The sequence below is a fragment of the Drosophila bipectinata genome, chromosome 3R (assembly GCF_030179905.1).
Source record: "Drosophila bipectinata strain 14024-0381.07 chromosome 3R, DbipHiC1v2, whole genome shotgun sequence".
Classification (NCBI taxonomy): domain Eukaryota; kingdom Metazoa; phylum Arthropoda; class Insecta; order Diptera; family Drosophilidae; genus Drosophila; species Drosophila bipectinata.
The window spans coordinates 15,252,650-15,262,916 of NC_091739.1; the positions used below are offsets into that span (position 1 = coordinate 15,252,650).

General features: G+C 42.2%; 5 protein-coding genes and 1 long non-coding RNA gene across 10 annotated transcripts; 3 read left to right on the forward strand and 3 right to left on the reverse strand.

Annotated features, from left to right (window-relative positions):
* Positions 1–1,806, forward strand: HDAC11 (Histone deacetylase 11). Its single transcript, XM_017248254.3, has 2 exons — positions 1–325; positions 380–1,806. Exons 1-2 carry the CDS (start codon positions 137–139, stop codon positions 1,220–1,222), a joined length of 1,032 nt encoding a protein of 343 aa, XP_017103743.2. The 5' UTR covers positions 1–136; the 3' UTR covers positions 1,223–1,806.
* On the reverse strand, positions 1,381–4,822 carry Nct (Nicastrin). 4 transcript variants are annotated; one of them, XR_011443069.1, is made up of 8 exons: positions 4,624–4,822; positions 4,374–4,469; positions 3,630–4,316; positions 2,749–3,565; positions 2,479–2,690; positions 2,210–2,420; positions 2,005–2,086; positions 1,381–1,949 (listed from the first exon to the last, which is right to left on the reverse strand). XR_011443069.1 is itself a non-coding variant. In XM_017248252.3 (7 exons), the coding sequence occupies exons 1-7, from the start codon at positions 4,676–4,678 to the stop codon at positions 1,925–1,927; spliced, it is 2,103 nt and encodes a 700-aa protein (XP_017103741.3). In that variant the 5' UTR covers positions 4,679–4,822; the 3' UTR covers positions 1,381–1,924. The 4 variants fall into 4 exon arrangements, 2 of the variants coding, with proteins under 2 accessions (XP_017103741.3, XP_070137056.1); XR_011443070.1 differs by having other exon boundaries at positions 2,002–2,086; XM_017248252.3 differs by lacking the exon at positions 2,005–2,086.
* A 268-nt stretch (positions 4,823–5,090) lies between these two features.
* On the reverse strand, positions 5,091–5,902 carry LOC108129310 (60S ribosome subunit biogenesis protein NIP7 homolog). The gene is made up of 2 exons (XM_017247272.3): positions 5,743–5,902; positions 5,091–5,690 (listed from the first exon to the last, which is right to left on the reverse strand). The coding sequence occupies exons 1-2, from the start codon at positions 5,796–5,798 to the stop codon at positions 5,204–5,206; spliced, it is 543 nt and encodes a 180-aa protein (XP_017102761.1). The 5' UTR covers positions 5,799–5,902; the 3' UTR covers positions 5,091–5,203.
* A 353-nt stretch (positions 5,903–6,255) lies between these two features.
* Positions 6,256–6,896, forward strand: LOC138926744 (uncharacterized). Its single transcript, XR_011443368.1, has 3 exons — positions 6,256–6,541; positions 6,594–6,819; positions 6,879–6,896. It is a non-coding gene; the product is annotated as an uncharacterized lncRNA (long non-coding RNA).
* A 688-nt stretch (positions 6,897–7,584) lies between these two features.
* Positions 7,585–8,435, reverse strand: LOC138926777 (uncharacterized). The gene is made up of 2 exons (XM_070282147.1): positions 8,239–8,435; positions 7,585–8,176 (listed from the first exon to the last, which is right to left on the reverse strand). Exon 2 carries the CDS (start codon positions 8,074–8,076, stop codon positions 7,585–7,587), a length of 492 nt encoding a protein of 163 aa, XP_070138248.1. The 5' UTR covers positions 8,077–8,176; positions 8,239–8,435.
* Positions 8,414–10,114, forward strand: LOC108129843 (serine protease grass-like). 2 transcript variants are annotated; one of them, XM_070281928.1, is made up of 4 exons: positions 8,414–8,938; positions 8,998–9,223; positions 9,277–9,316; positions 9,391–10,114. In XM_070281928.1, exons 1-4 carry the CDS (start codon positions 8,711–8,713, stop codon positions 9,983–9,985), a joined length of 1,089 nt encoding a protein of 362 aa, XP_070138029.1. In that variant the 5' UTR covers positions 8,414–8,710; the 3' UTR covers positions 9,986–10,114. The 2 variants fall into 2 exon arrangements, with proteins under 2 accessions (XP_070138029.1, XP_070138030.1); XM_070281929.1 differs by having other exon boundaries at positions 8,414–9,223.
* The last annotated feature ends 153 nt before the right edge of the window (positions 10,115–10,267 follow it).

Here is a 10,267-nt window from a genome sequence, read left to right on the forward strand (position 1 = left end):
CGGGCAACAGCTGACGATGCACCTCATCAACCCCCACCCCAAACCGTTTTCCGAATTGCATTTTCTAGCTGCGTAGGAAGTTCAACTGGTGTCGGATGTAACCTTCATAAAAATCGAATTAAATCGGCGAAAAACCATGAAACGGCTGACTGAGAGAGTCCACCACGAGGACATCGAGTCCGAGGAAGTGGTCTGGGTAAAGAGGGAGGATGCCAGGTCTTCCAGCAAGCTGCCGATTGTCTATTCCAGAAAGTATGCGGTGCGTTTCGCTGGCCTTGAACGCCTTCACCCATTCGATGCGGCCAAGGGCAAGCACATTCAGAAGGTGTGTATGTATACTTACAGATGTACCCCCGTTTCTATTCACAAAACTTCACAGATCCTATGCACCAACCTGAAGCTGAATGACGGCAGCTTCTACGAGCCCAAGGAGCTGACCAAAGATCAACTGCGTCGCATCCACACCCGCGACTACTTGAGGTCCCTCGATTGGAGCATGAACGTGGCCTGCATTGCTGAAGTGCCGGTGATGGCCTTTGTTCCAAATCGATTCATCCAAAGCTCCTACCTTCGACCCATGCGTTTCCAGGCCGCCGGCTCTATTTTGGCCGGCAAATTGGCCTTGGATTATGGCTGGGCCATTAACCTGGGTGGAGGTTTCCACCACTGCTGCTCGTACCGAGGCGGCGGCTTCTGTCCGTATGCGGACATTTCGCTCCTCATCATTCGGTTGTTCGAGCAGGAGCCCTACCGTGTGCGCCGCATTATGATCGTCGATCTGGACGCCCACCAGGGCAACGGACACGAACGCGACTTCAGCAACGTGGCCGCCGTCTACATACTGGACATGTACAATGCCTTTGTTTACCCAAAAGATCACGCGGCCAAGCAGAGTATCCGGTGTGCCGTCGAGTTGAGACACCACACCGAAGATGCATACTATCTGCGTCAGCTCAACCGTTGCCTGATGCAGTCCCTCGCAGAGTTTCGTCCGGATGTGGTCATTTATAATGCAGGGACGGATGTTTTAAAGGGTGATCCACTCGGCAACCTAGCCATAACTCCGGAGGGCGTCGTAGAGCGGGATCGTTTGGTGTTCAGCACGTTCCGCACACTAAGAATTCCTGTCGTTATGCTGCTAAGTGGAGGTTACTTGAAGGAGTCCGCCGGGGTCATTGCCGATTCCATTGCCAATCTCCGGCAACAGGGTTTGCTTGATTAAAATAATAAAACGGCGATTTTTGTAGAAGTATTGTTAGGTGAAACATTTGCCAATTGTTGAAAGATAGCTTCGCTAAAGGACTGGTGCAACTGAGAGCTGTGAAAGAAATCAAGCAGACTGTTTGATTTTAAGCATACCAAAGAAAGGAATTACGTTACTCTTTACACCTTATCAAAATTTATTAAACTTATTTAATTTAGTCATTCATAAGGTTAATTATAATTATTTGTCTTTTATGAAGTTATGATTTCAGATCAATAAGTTCATTTGCAAAATATGCAGAGGGTATATAAATATTTCCATTGATTTGAGCCTTATACCATACTCAATGTTAATGTATGTCAATATTTGTACAGACATCTCTTCCTTGGCATTCTTAGAGGTTCAATTGATTTTTGTTGGTTTACTCTATATACAATGCAGAGCGGGTCGGGGAAATGTTGAACAAGATTTTAAAATGAGACAGTATTGGTTAAATGTCTACATATTATACAATATAGTCGCTAGAGGCTAACTTTAATTGTTTAAAATACAAAAAATCATATAAATAAATGTGTTGCTTATTGGTTTAAATTAGACAAAAAGTTAGAATATCATTTAGTGTCTTTTTGTTAAGTGTGTCTATGCTTCTTAGATCAATCTTAGTAGCGGCAATGCCCATAAAATTCCGGTCGTAGATCTTCGTGAAGGATTTCCTCTGGACTAACATGCCGTCGGCGGCGGCAACCTAAAAGGGCATATACAGTTCAGAGAGCAATTAAATTGGCTACTAACTTAACTACATTGCATGCAGAAATCTTAGGAATGAGCAGTTGAACACGTTGGATGACCCCGCTGTGGTAGTCGTAACATCAACCAAACAATCTAAAAACAATAAAACTCAAATAAATACGATATGAAAACGAAAAAAATAATGAAGGAATCTGAACATGGGTAGACCCCGAAGATGCTGATGATGAATTTTGCGTTGCAGATGAGATGACTTACGCAGCGTTGCTTGCCGGCAAATCCTCGAAGAGGACTTCGGCGCGCGAGCTAATTATGTATACCAGGCAGAAGGAGACGACGAGCACCACAATGCCCACACTGAGCGTGGTCACCTGGTGCACATTGGACGGACGCAGAAAGATGCGCGCACTGAATTGCGACCAGGTGGATTCAGTCCATGTAGAGTACTGACCGGATGCCCAATCATAGCCTTTAAAGAGCAAGTTTTGTGAATTACTGTGCGATACTGATGAAAGTGATTTTCTTACCATCGATAAGGAAGGCTGGACTTAAGGCATGGCTATAGTTTTGGGTAGTCAGTCGACACTCTCCTGTATTGTTATAGCCGGCGAAGTAGTGCAGTGGCAAAGTGGTGCAATTAACTTGTGATATATTTTTTTGTGGCTGCGAGAGCAAATAGCCTAGCAAACGATACGTCCAGCCGGAAGACTCTTGGGAACCACCCAAGACGCTTATATACCTTTAAGTTATGGGATATTTAGAAAAAATGAAAACAGTTAGATATAAAATTTTCTTACCGCATTGGTGGGAGCTGCAATGCCGTTCGACTTCCTGGATACGATGCGGCCTTGAATATCGGACAGTCAGCTGATTCCAAAAAGCACTGCAGCAGCTCATCCGCCAATATTGGATTAGCCACCTTGGTGTCAGTGTACTCTTTCCCAGTGAGACTTTGATAAAGTGCTAGGGCCACAATCGAGGATATATTTCGTACTTTCATTTGCAGTGAATCTGCTTTTAAAGTCTTGAAGTCTCCCACCTCCACAAGTTGTGTAAAATCCTGGCTAGTGTTGCCATAAACGAACTCAACATTATCCGAGTCGTCGTAAATGGAATGGTAGTATTTGTTTGTTGGGCGAGTATTCAGTATCAAAGCTGGAAACTTTGAATCACGGCGTAAGAATGATTGCGCCGATGTGGGTGGTATGTGGAGACCCAACTCCGACTGTATGTTTATATTAAAGCCATACCTTGGCGATTTAGCATACGTGTTAAGTTGCTCAAGCAGTTTCTGGGCCAACGGTGGTGGGCTAGTGAGGGCATGCAACTTGATGTTAGCTATGTCATCTAGTGTGCCAATATCTAACATAAACTCAATGTTTTCGAAGGCAATAGGAGATCCGCCTGCCGATTTTGGGGGGAATTGGAGATTCTCCATGTCGTACACAAACCTCTGCGACCCAATATAATCGTAGGATTCACCATTGAAAGTCACAAAGAGGACATTACGACGCGTATCGGGTAGCGAGCTTTGGGCTGGCAGAATCTGTCGCAACAGGTTAGCCACCTGAGTAAACACAGCCAAGCTGACTACTGAATCCATTGCACCAAGACCTGTAACCAACACAAAAGTATGTGAAAATCACAAAGTTATGAACAATATTTTGTTTAAACTTACCCACGCCATCAAACATGCTGGCGGTGTCCAATCGACATGTTACTAAAATAAACTTCTCGTCCGTCTTTGCCCCTTCTATTGCATTCTCTGTTGAATAATTACGAGGGTATACTGTTGCATACACATTTCGTCCCTCGAGAGGATCACAGTACTTGCTGCCTCCTAGATTGTTGATGAAGTTTGTACGCCGCATGCACACCTCCGTATTAACGGCAGCCGACATAAAAGATTTTACCTCAATAGCACAAAGGCTGCGCAGAGCGTGAGTTTCGTAGTTTTTGTTGTTAAACTTTTCAAAACATTCTTTCAGCTTGTCTATTTCTTTTGAATCGGCTATATAGTAGATGGGAAAAGGAAAGTCTTCGTGCAGCAGTCCTGTGCCCCAGGGGTTCCAGCTATTTGCCGGATTGCTAGCATCGCACGATTCGCTACTATTGATTCCACTATATTGATTGGGGCAGTTGAGCTCGTGCGAAAACTGCTTCATCTTTTTTGTTTCGTTAATGAGCAATACCACTGAAATGTTTGTAGGTCCGGCTTCTTTCAGTCGCATTAGATTGCTTCTTGTGAACAAATGTGGTGGTATCAGAGGTGCATACGGTGGCGATGGCGGATTCCCGAGGAGAAATTGCAAGTCGGCTTCGACGTTGATTAGATGCAGAACGCCAACAGACCCGGAGTAAGTTGCTATGAAAAGGAAGGATTTAAGAATCGGTGGATTCGGAATAACATATAAAAATTTACAGGAACAGCCGGTTTGGTGCGTGCCATTTAATCTGCGAAAACAACTGGCCCCTAGAATAGGCTCGTACATCTTATCGCGCGTGCGTTCGCCAAGGGCTGTTGGAAAAAAAAAAACAAAGGATTAGATGAATCAGCAGTAGTAAATGGTAATCTAGGTCTCCTCCACATTGTAGAGTGGGCGTGGGTGTAACGTAGTCATTAAATGAAGCAGCCGTCTGAATTTGACTCGTCACTTTGTCAACCTTCTTACCTGTTAAGGTGCCTTGCAGCAGCATTAGCAGCCAAAATGCAGCCGCATGGCTCATAATTTTAAAGTGTCCTTAGGGTCCTTTTTCAAAAAATTTAAAATTGTTATAATTATATTATATTATTTTATAATGGACTGGTTGATGGGAGAAATCAGTATTTTTGTCTTGTTTTTGCGTCTGCTTCTTGTTGCCGCCGAGAGTTGCATTCGTGCTAGAGATGATATGGTCGTTTTTTTTAATAATTCATTGAAATTAGTATTAATTAGTAAAAATCTTAATATATTTTTTTTGTAAAAAACTATAATGTAGGAATTTCCAAATAGTTTATTTTTTATTAATTGTTAAGTTATAAATAGAGACACATCACTAATTACTGTCTTGACCACCTGGTCACACTTTCAACAATTATTCAAAAATTCGAAATATTTGTTGAAAAAAAAAAAGACACCAAAAAATAAAAACAATTCAATTTCTCAGCAGACTTATTATTTACCTAAAAATAATAGCTACTAACATCTAAAAACATTAAAAGACTTTCTAGAACTTAAAATCTAAATAAACTCGTTATAAGAGTTTCTTCAGTTAGAAAAGCGTATCTTCAGCGCGGATATATTCTCCAATGTCCGACTGATGGAAGCAAACAGTGGTCAGAGGATCGGCGGTTTTGCAATCTGTGGTTGAACGGGCCAAGACACCAAATCCTAGCGGCAGATCATTCATGGAGTACACTACCACGCCTTGGTACTGCCCGGCATTCTCTGTGATACGACCTAGTCCAGATTTGGGGATGTGGTTGCCGTAGAGGAACTGCTGCTCAAATGAGGGCTTCACCCACACCTTATATTGGGCATAGGGGGCCAGATAATAAAGTGCGGTGATGTGGAACTTCAACTTGTTGGTCTTGGAAAACTTCCCGAAACAGGTCCCAACACAAACCAATTGTTTATAGCCGAAGCACTCGCTTAGCTTTAGGATGCGCTCAGAAACGTAGTAAACTCGATCCTTGTGCTCCCTAAAACAGTAGGTTCCATCTGGGCGGTCAATCAGCTGCTTCACATTCGTTCCAATGCTGCAAATACGCTCATTTATACGGTGCTTGCGAATTTTCATATTATACTCACTATTTGGACAGCTTCTCAAAGAGGATTTTGGCACGTTCGTCGGTTAAGCGCTTCATTTTCAGTTATTAAAGTAAGCTAATATTGGGCGAAAACAAAAGTTTAACCAACTACACGTGAGAATGAATAAAGTGTTGGGTAACGGCGCACCTCTATACGCCTACGCAGCACTGGACACAAATACTTAAACTATCGGTTGGAAGAGTTTGAACTATAGTGCTGTAAAACTACGCTACTTTTTAAATTCAAAAACATGTTACCGTTATTTTTTTTTTGGTACTATGCATATCTACCATTAAAACACATATTTTGGACGTCGTTGAAAAGTACCGTAGTGTTGATCGAAAGCAATCTTATATTGTCATCGACACAGTACCCTGTGAATCTTTATCAGTAATGGTGTACATTTTTTTCTGTTACTCGGAAGTACCTGATAACCTTATTGAACTTTTCTGCGTCCCATGACCTGGGACTTATTTAAACATTTTTAGTTATCAAAATAAGCCTTAATTTCCCGTTTAAAGCGGAAGCTGAATTCGGGTGTCGCACAGTCGCGAGTAAGCATTCGGAAAGAATGTTGGGTTTGAGATTTTCGGTTTTGGCGATTTGCCTCACTCTGGACCTTTTTGGAATCGGCCTTGTGCATTCCAATAGCTGCATGACCCATGATAACAAAGTAGGGAAATGCCTGCATCGTGAGGACTGCCCGGCTCTTAAAACTATTGAAAATAAAATTAGAAGGAAGATTGACCTAACCGAACAGGAGGAAACACTGAATAAATCAATTTCTTCTTGTCAAGAAGTAAGTAAATCGACAAGATTGACTTTCAGAAGGCTAATTCACGCCCCTTTAGCGTGATACTTTTTGCTGTGAAGAACCTCTGAATTCTATGGGACGAACCTTGCTAAAGAATTACGATGATATGTGCGGTACTTTCGAACTAATTACAACATTTCCCACCCCGAAACGTAACGACGTAACCCCGAAATCGCGGCCTTGGATGGCCATACTCAAGTTAAAACCTCGGCCCGAAGTGATCAGGGTAGCGTTTTCATGTGGCGGCACGCTGATTACTTCTAGTGAGTTCTATAGCATTAGCATTTTCAATTATTTTATTACACTCTTTTTTCTTAAACAGCATTTGTTTTGACGGCTGGACTTGTAAGTACAGGAGTTATAAAACAAACGAAAAACACAAAAATTTTAAATTTTACAATACCTATTTTATTAGAGAGTTTGTCCGTTTCGGAGAACATGACATTTTGAATTACGATGAGCGCTTATACAACCCCGAAGCCGTATTGGGGACTCCGATGGATAAGCACCAGGATGTTCCGATCTATAAATTTATCGCCCACGAGGAATACGTAAAAGATAGTTTAAAGAATGACATTGCATTGATCAGCCTGAGGTACCCCGTGCGGTTCAACGATTTTGTTCGACCCATATGCCTGCCGATATTTCCAGACGTGTGGAGTCAGACCGAGCAATACCTGGAGGTACACGGGTGGGGTATAAGGGACCGAATAATACACACTTACACGCCTAGAAAGGCATACGTCAAGCGACTGCCGCCAAGCGAGTGCAACATTACTGTCGACAGCCAAATCTGCATAGACGCCTATGAAACCGATAGCTGTAGGGGCGACTCCGGAGGGTCACTGGCGTATTTGCGTAATTTTAACAGTAAAGCACGTTTTGTTCAGGCCGGAATCCTGACCGAAAGGCATTATGATTGCGAAAAGACCCCGGTGAAGGTGTACACTGATGTATCTGCATTTATGGGTTGGATAACCAACAAACTTGCGATTGAAGATTAAGCTCCTTAAATGCTTGAATTCTTTTCATAATAGTATGACAATTTGAGTTATTTGAAGTTTGAATAAATATTTTAATGTCTTCAAAATTGCAAAAATATTGGAAATTGGGAACCAGGGTCTTTTTTGAAGGCGTTTCTGCACATAGTTCCGCTCCTTCAGCAAGTCATCCAGCTGCTGCTCCTGGTAGTAGACCACAAACTGCGCGGCCGACACCTGCTCGAAGATGGCGCAAATACTGGGCTTCAGGTTATAAAAGAACAGAAGCTGTCCGCGCTGGTTAAAGTCGCTAATCAGCGAGTCTATGGCTATTGTCATCCTGAAGTCTACGCCATAGACATGGGAGGTATCGATTACCACCGGAAATTTTGTCGTATGGACTGCTTGTTGACCAGATTCCGGAAATAGTCCACTGAAGCAAAGATTAGGAGTATTGATCATTGAGTTCCCCACTCCCGCCTGGGTGGTCAGAAGTTCGGTGGTAAGCTTGGGGCGTGCCGCTTGGCACGCATGCCGCATGCCGAATGAAAATCGTGTTAAGTCCCACTCCAGTTAGAACGCCCCAATCCAGAGGTAAACGAGGCAGCCCACAAATGTACCCACTCAAGGCACCTGGTCACTTTATAGAGATTGAAATATTCGGTTAAGGGTTGCGGATATCAATGGATGTCTTGCACTCACTCTTTGAGCTTCATATTGACTCGACCACTTTGACCTCGATTATGAACACCACAGCAGATATAATAATGGCAGCGAGAGAAGCACAATTTGATGGGTATCATTTGAAAAAACTAGAAAATTTAAAAAACGATATTTAAGCAATGTTTTGAATGAGGAAAGTCGAAACTTTTAAGTTTGCTGATTACAAAATGGTACTTTGTTTCCTGATCGGATACAATTTGGCAGAGCTATGAATAGAATCAATAATGTTGTCGTCGACACAGTACCCTGTGAAACTTTATCAGTAATGGTGTACATTTTTGTCTGTTAATCGGAAGTACCTGATAACCTTATTGAACTTTTCTGCGTCCCATGACCTGCGACTTATTTATACATTTTTAGTTATCAACAATGGACTTAATTTCCTGTTTAAAGCTTTTGTAGCGGAAGCTGAATTCGGGTGTCCACAGTCGCAAACAAGCATTCAGAAAGAATGTTGGGTTTGAGATTTTTGATTTTGGCGATTTGCCTAACCTTGGGCCTTGTTGGAATTCGCCTTGTGGATTCCAAATGCTGCAAGACACATGATAATAAAGTAGGCAAATGCCTGCATCGTTGGAACTGGCCGGCTGTTAAAACTATTGAAAATAAAATTAATGGGAAAATTGACCTAGCCGACCAAGAGGAAACACTGAATAAATCAATTTCTTCTTGCCAAGAAGTAAGTAAATCGACAAGATTGACTTTCAGATTCTAAGACTAAGATCCACGCCCCTTTAGCGTGACACTTTTTGCTATGAAGCACCTCTGAATTCTGTGGGGGTAACCTTGCTTAAGAATTACGATGATATGTGCGGCACTTTCGAACAAATTAGAAAAGTCCACTACATGAAACTTGAAGATGTTACCCCGAAATCGCGACCTTGGTTGGCCATACTCGTGTTAAAACGTCGGCCCGAAATGATCAGGGCATTGTATCCATGTGGCGGCACGCTGATTACTTCTAGTGAGTTCTATAGCATTTTCAATTCTTTTATGACTCTCTTTTTTCTTAAACAGCATTTGTTTTGACGGCTGCGCACTGTATGCATGAGGACCTGTAAGTACAGAGCTTATAAACCAAACGAAAAACACAAAAATACTAAATTTTTAATAATAATAATATTTTAATAGAGAATTTGTCCGTTTCGGAGAGTATGACGTTAATAATAACCAAGATCGCTTGGTCACCCCCCAAGACCCAATGGGCACTCTCATGGAGAATCCCCAAAATGTTCCGATCTTAAAATTTATCGCCCACGAGAAATACGTAAAAGATAGTTCAAAGAATGACATTGCATTGATCAGCCTAAGGTACCCCGTGCGGTTCAACAACTTTATTCGACCCATATGCCTGCCGATATTTCCAGACGGCCAAGTGTGGAGTCAGACCGAGAAATACTTGGAGGTACACGGGTGGGGTATAAGGGACCAAAGAGTAACCACTTACACGCCTACAAAGGCATACGTCAGACGACTGCCGTCGAGCGAGTGTAACATTACTGTAGACAGCCAAGTCTGCATAGACGCCTATGAAACCGATAGCTGTAGGGGCGACTCCGGAGGGTCACTAACTTTTTTGCGTCTATTTAATAGTAAAGCACGTTTTGTTCAGGCCGGAATAATGACCGAAAGGCATTATGATTGCGAAAAGACCCCGGTGAAGGTGTACACTGATGTATCGGAGTATATGGGTTGGATAACCAACAAACTTGCGATTGAAGATTAAGCTCCTTAAATGATTGAACTCTTTTCATAATTGTTTGACAATTTGTGTTATTTAAAGTTTGAATAAATATTTTAATGGCTTCAAAATTGCAAAAATATTGGAAGTTTGGTACCAGGGGGGCACTTTTCTGAATCCAAAATTCTAGAGGGTTCAGTTATGAAAGTTTCATAATGAATCCAACTGGGCTTTCAGACCAGGATGCGTTTCCTGCTGACCTATGAGTAGTATGAATTCAAATTAATTAAAATTATCCATCAATCCGTAGCAACTGCAGACTTAAAT

Excerpts from the sequence above, each read along its gene's own strand:
- LOC108129310 (XM_017247272.3), bottom strand. The coding sequence starts at position 5,798 with ATGAAGCGCTTAACCGACGAACGTGCCAAAATCCTCTTTGAGAAGCTG. Across the intron at positions 5,691-5,742 it reads TTTGAGAAGCTGTCCAAATA|CATTGGAACGAATGTGAAGC; the intron begins GTGAGTATAATA and ends GCGTATTTGCAG.
- LOC108129843 (XM_070281928.1), top strand. The coding sequence starts at position 8,711 with ATGTTGGGTTTGAGATTTTTGATTTTGGCGATTTGCCTAACCTTGGGC. Across the intron at positions 9,224-9,276 it reads CGGCACGCTGATTACTTCTA|CATTTGTTTTGACGGCTGCG; the intron begins GTGAGTTCTATA and ends TTTCTTAAACAG. Across the intron at positions 9,317-9,390 it reads CACTGTATGCATGAGGACCT|AGAATTTGTCCGTTTCGGAG; the intron begins GTAAGTACAGAG and ends ATATTTTAATAG.
- Nct (XM_017248252.3), bottom strand. The coding sequence starts at position 4,678 with ATGAGCCATGCGGCTGCATTTTGGCTGCTAATGCTGCTGCAAGGCACC. Across the intron at positions 4,317-4,373 it reads GCACCAAACCGGCTGTTCCT|CAACTTACTCCGGGTCTGTT; the intron begins GTAAATTTTTAT and ends TCCTTTTCATAG. Across the intron at positions 1,950-2,209 it reads TTGCCGGCAAGCAACGCTGC|GTTGCCGCCGCCGACGGCAT; the intron begins GTAAGTCATCTC and ends ATGCCCTTTTAG.
- LOC138926777 (XM_070282147.1), bottom strand. The coding sequence starts at position 8,076 with ATGCGGCATGCGTGCCAAGCGGCACGCCCCAAGCTTACCACCGAACTT.
- HDAC11 (XM_017248254.3), top strand. The coding sequence starts at position 137 with ATGAAACGGCTGACTGAGAGAGTCCACCACGAGGACATCGAGTCCGAG. Across the intron at positions 326-379 it reads AGGGCAAGCACATTCAGAAG|ATCCTATGCACCAACCTGAA; the intron begins GTGTGTATGTAT and ends AAAACTTCACAG.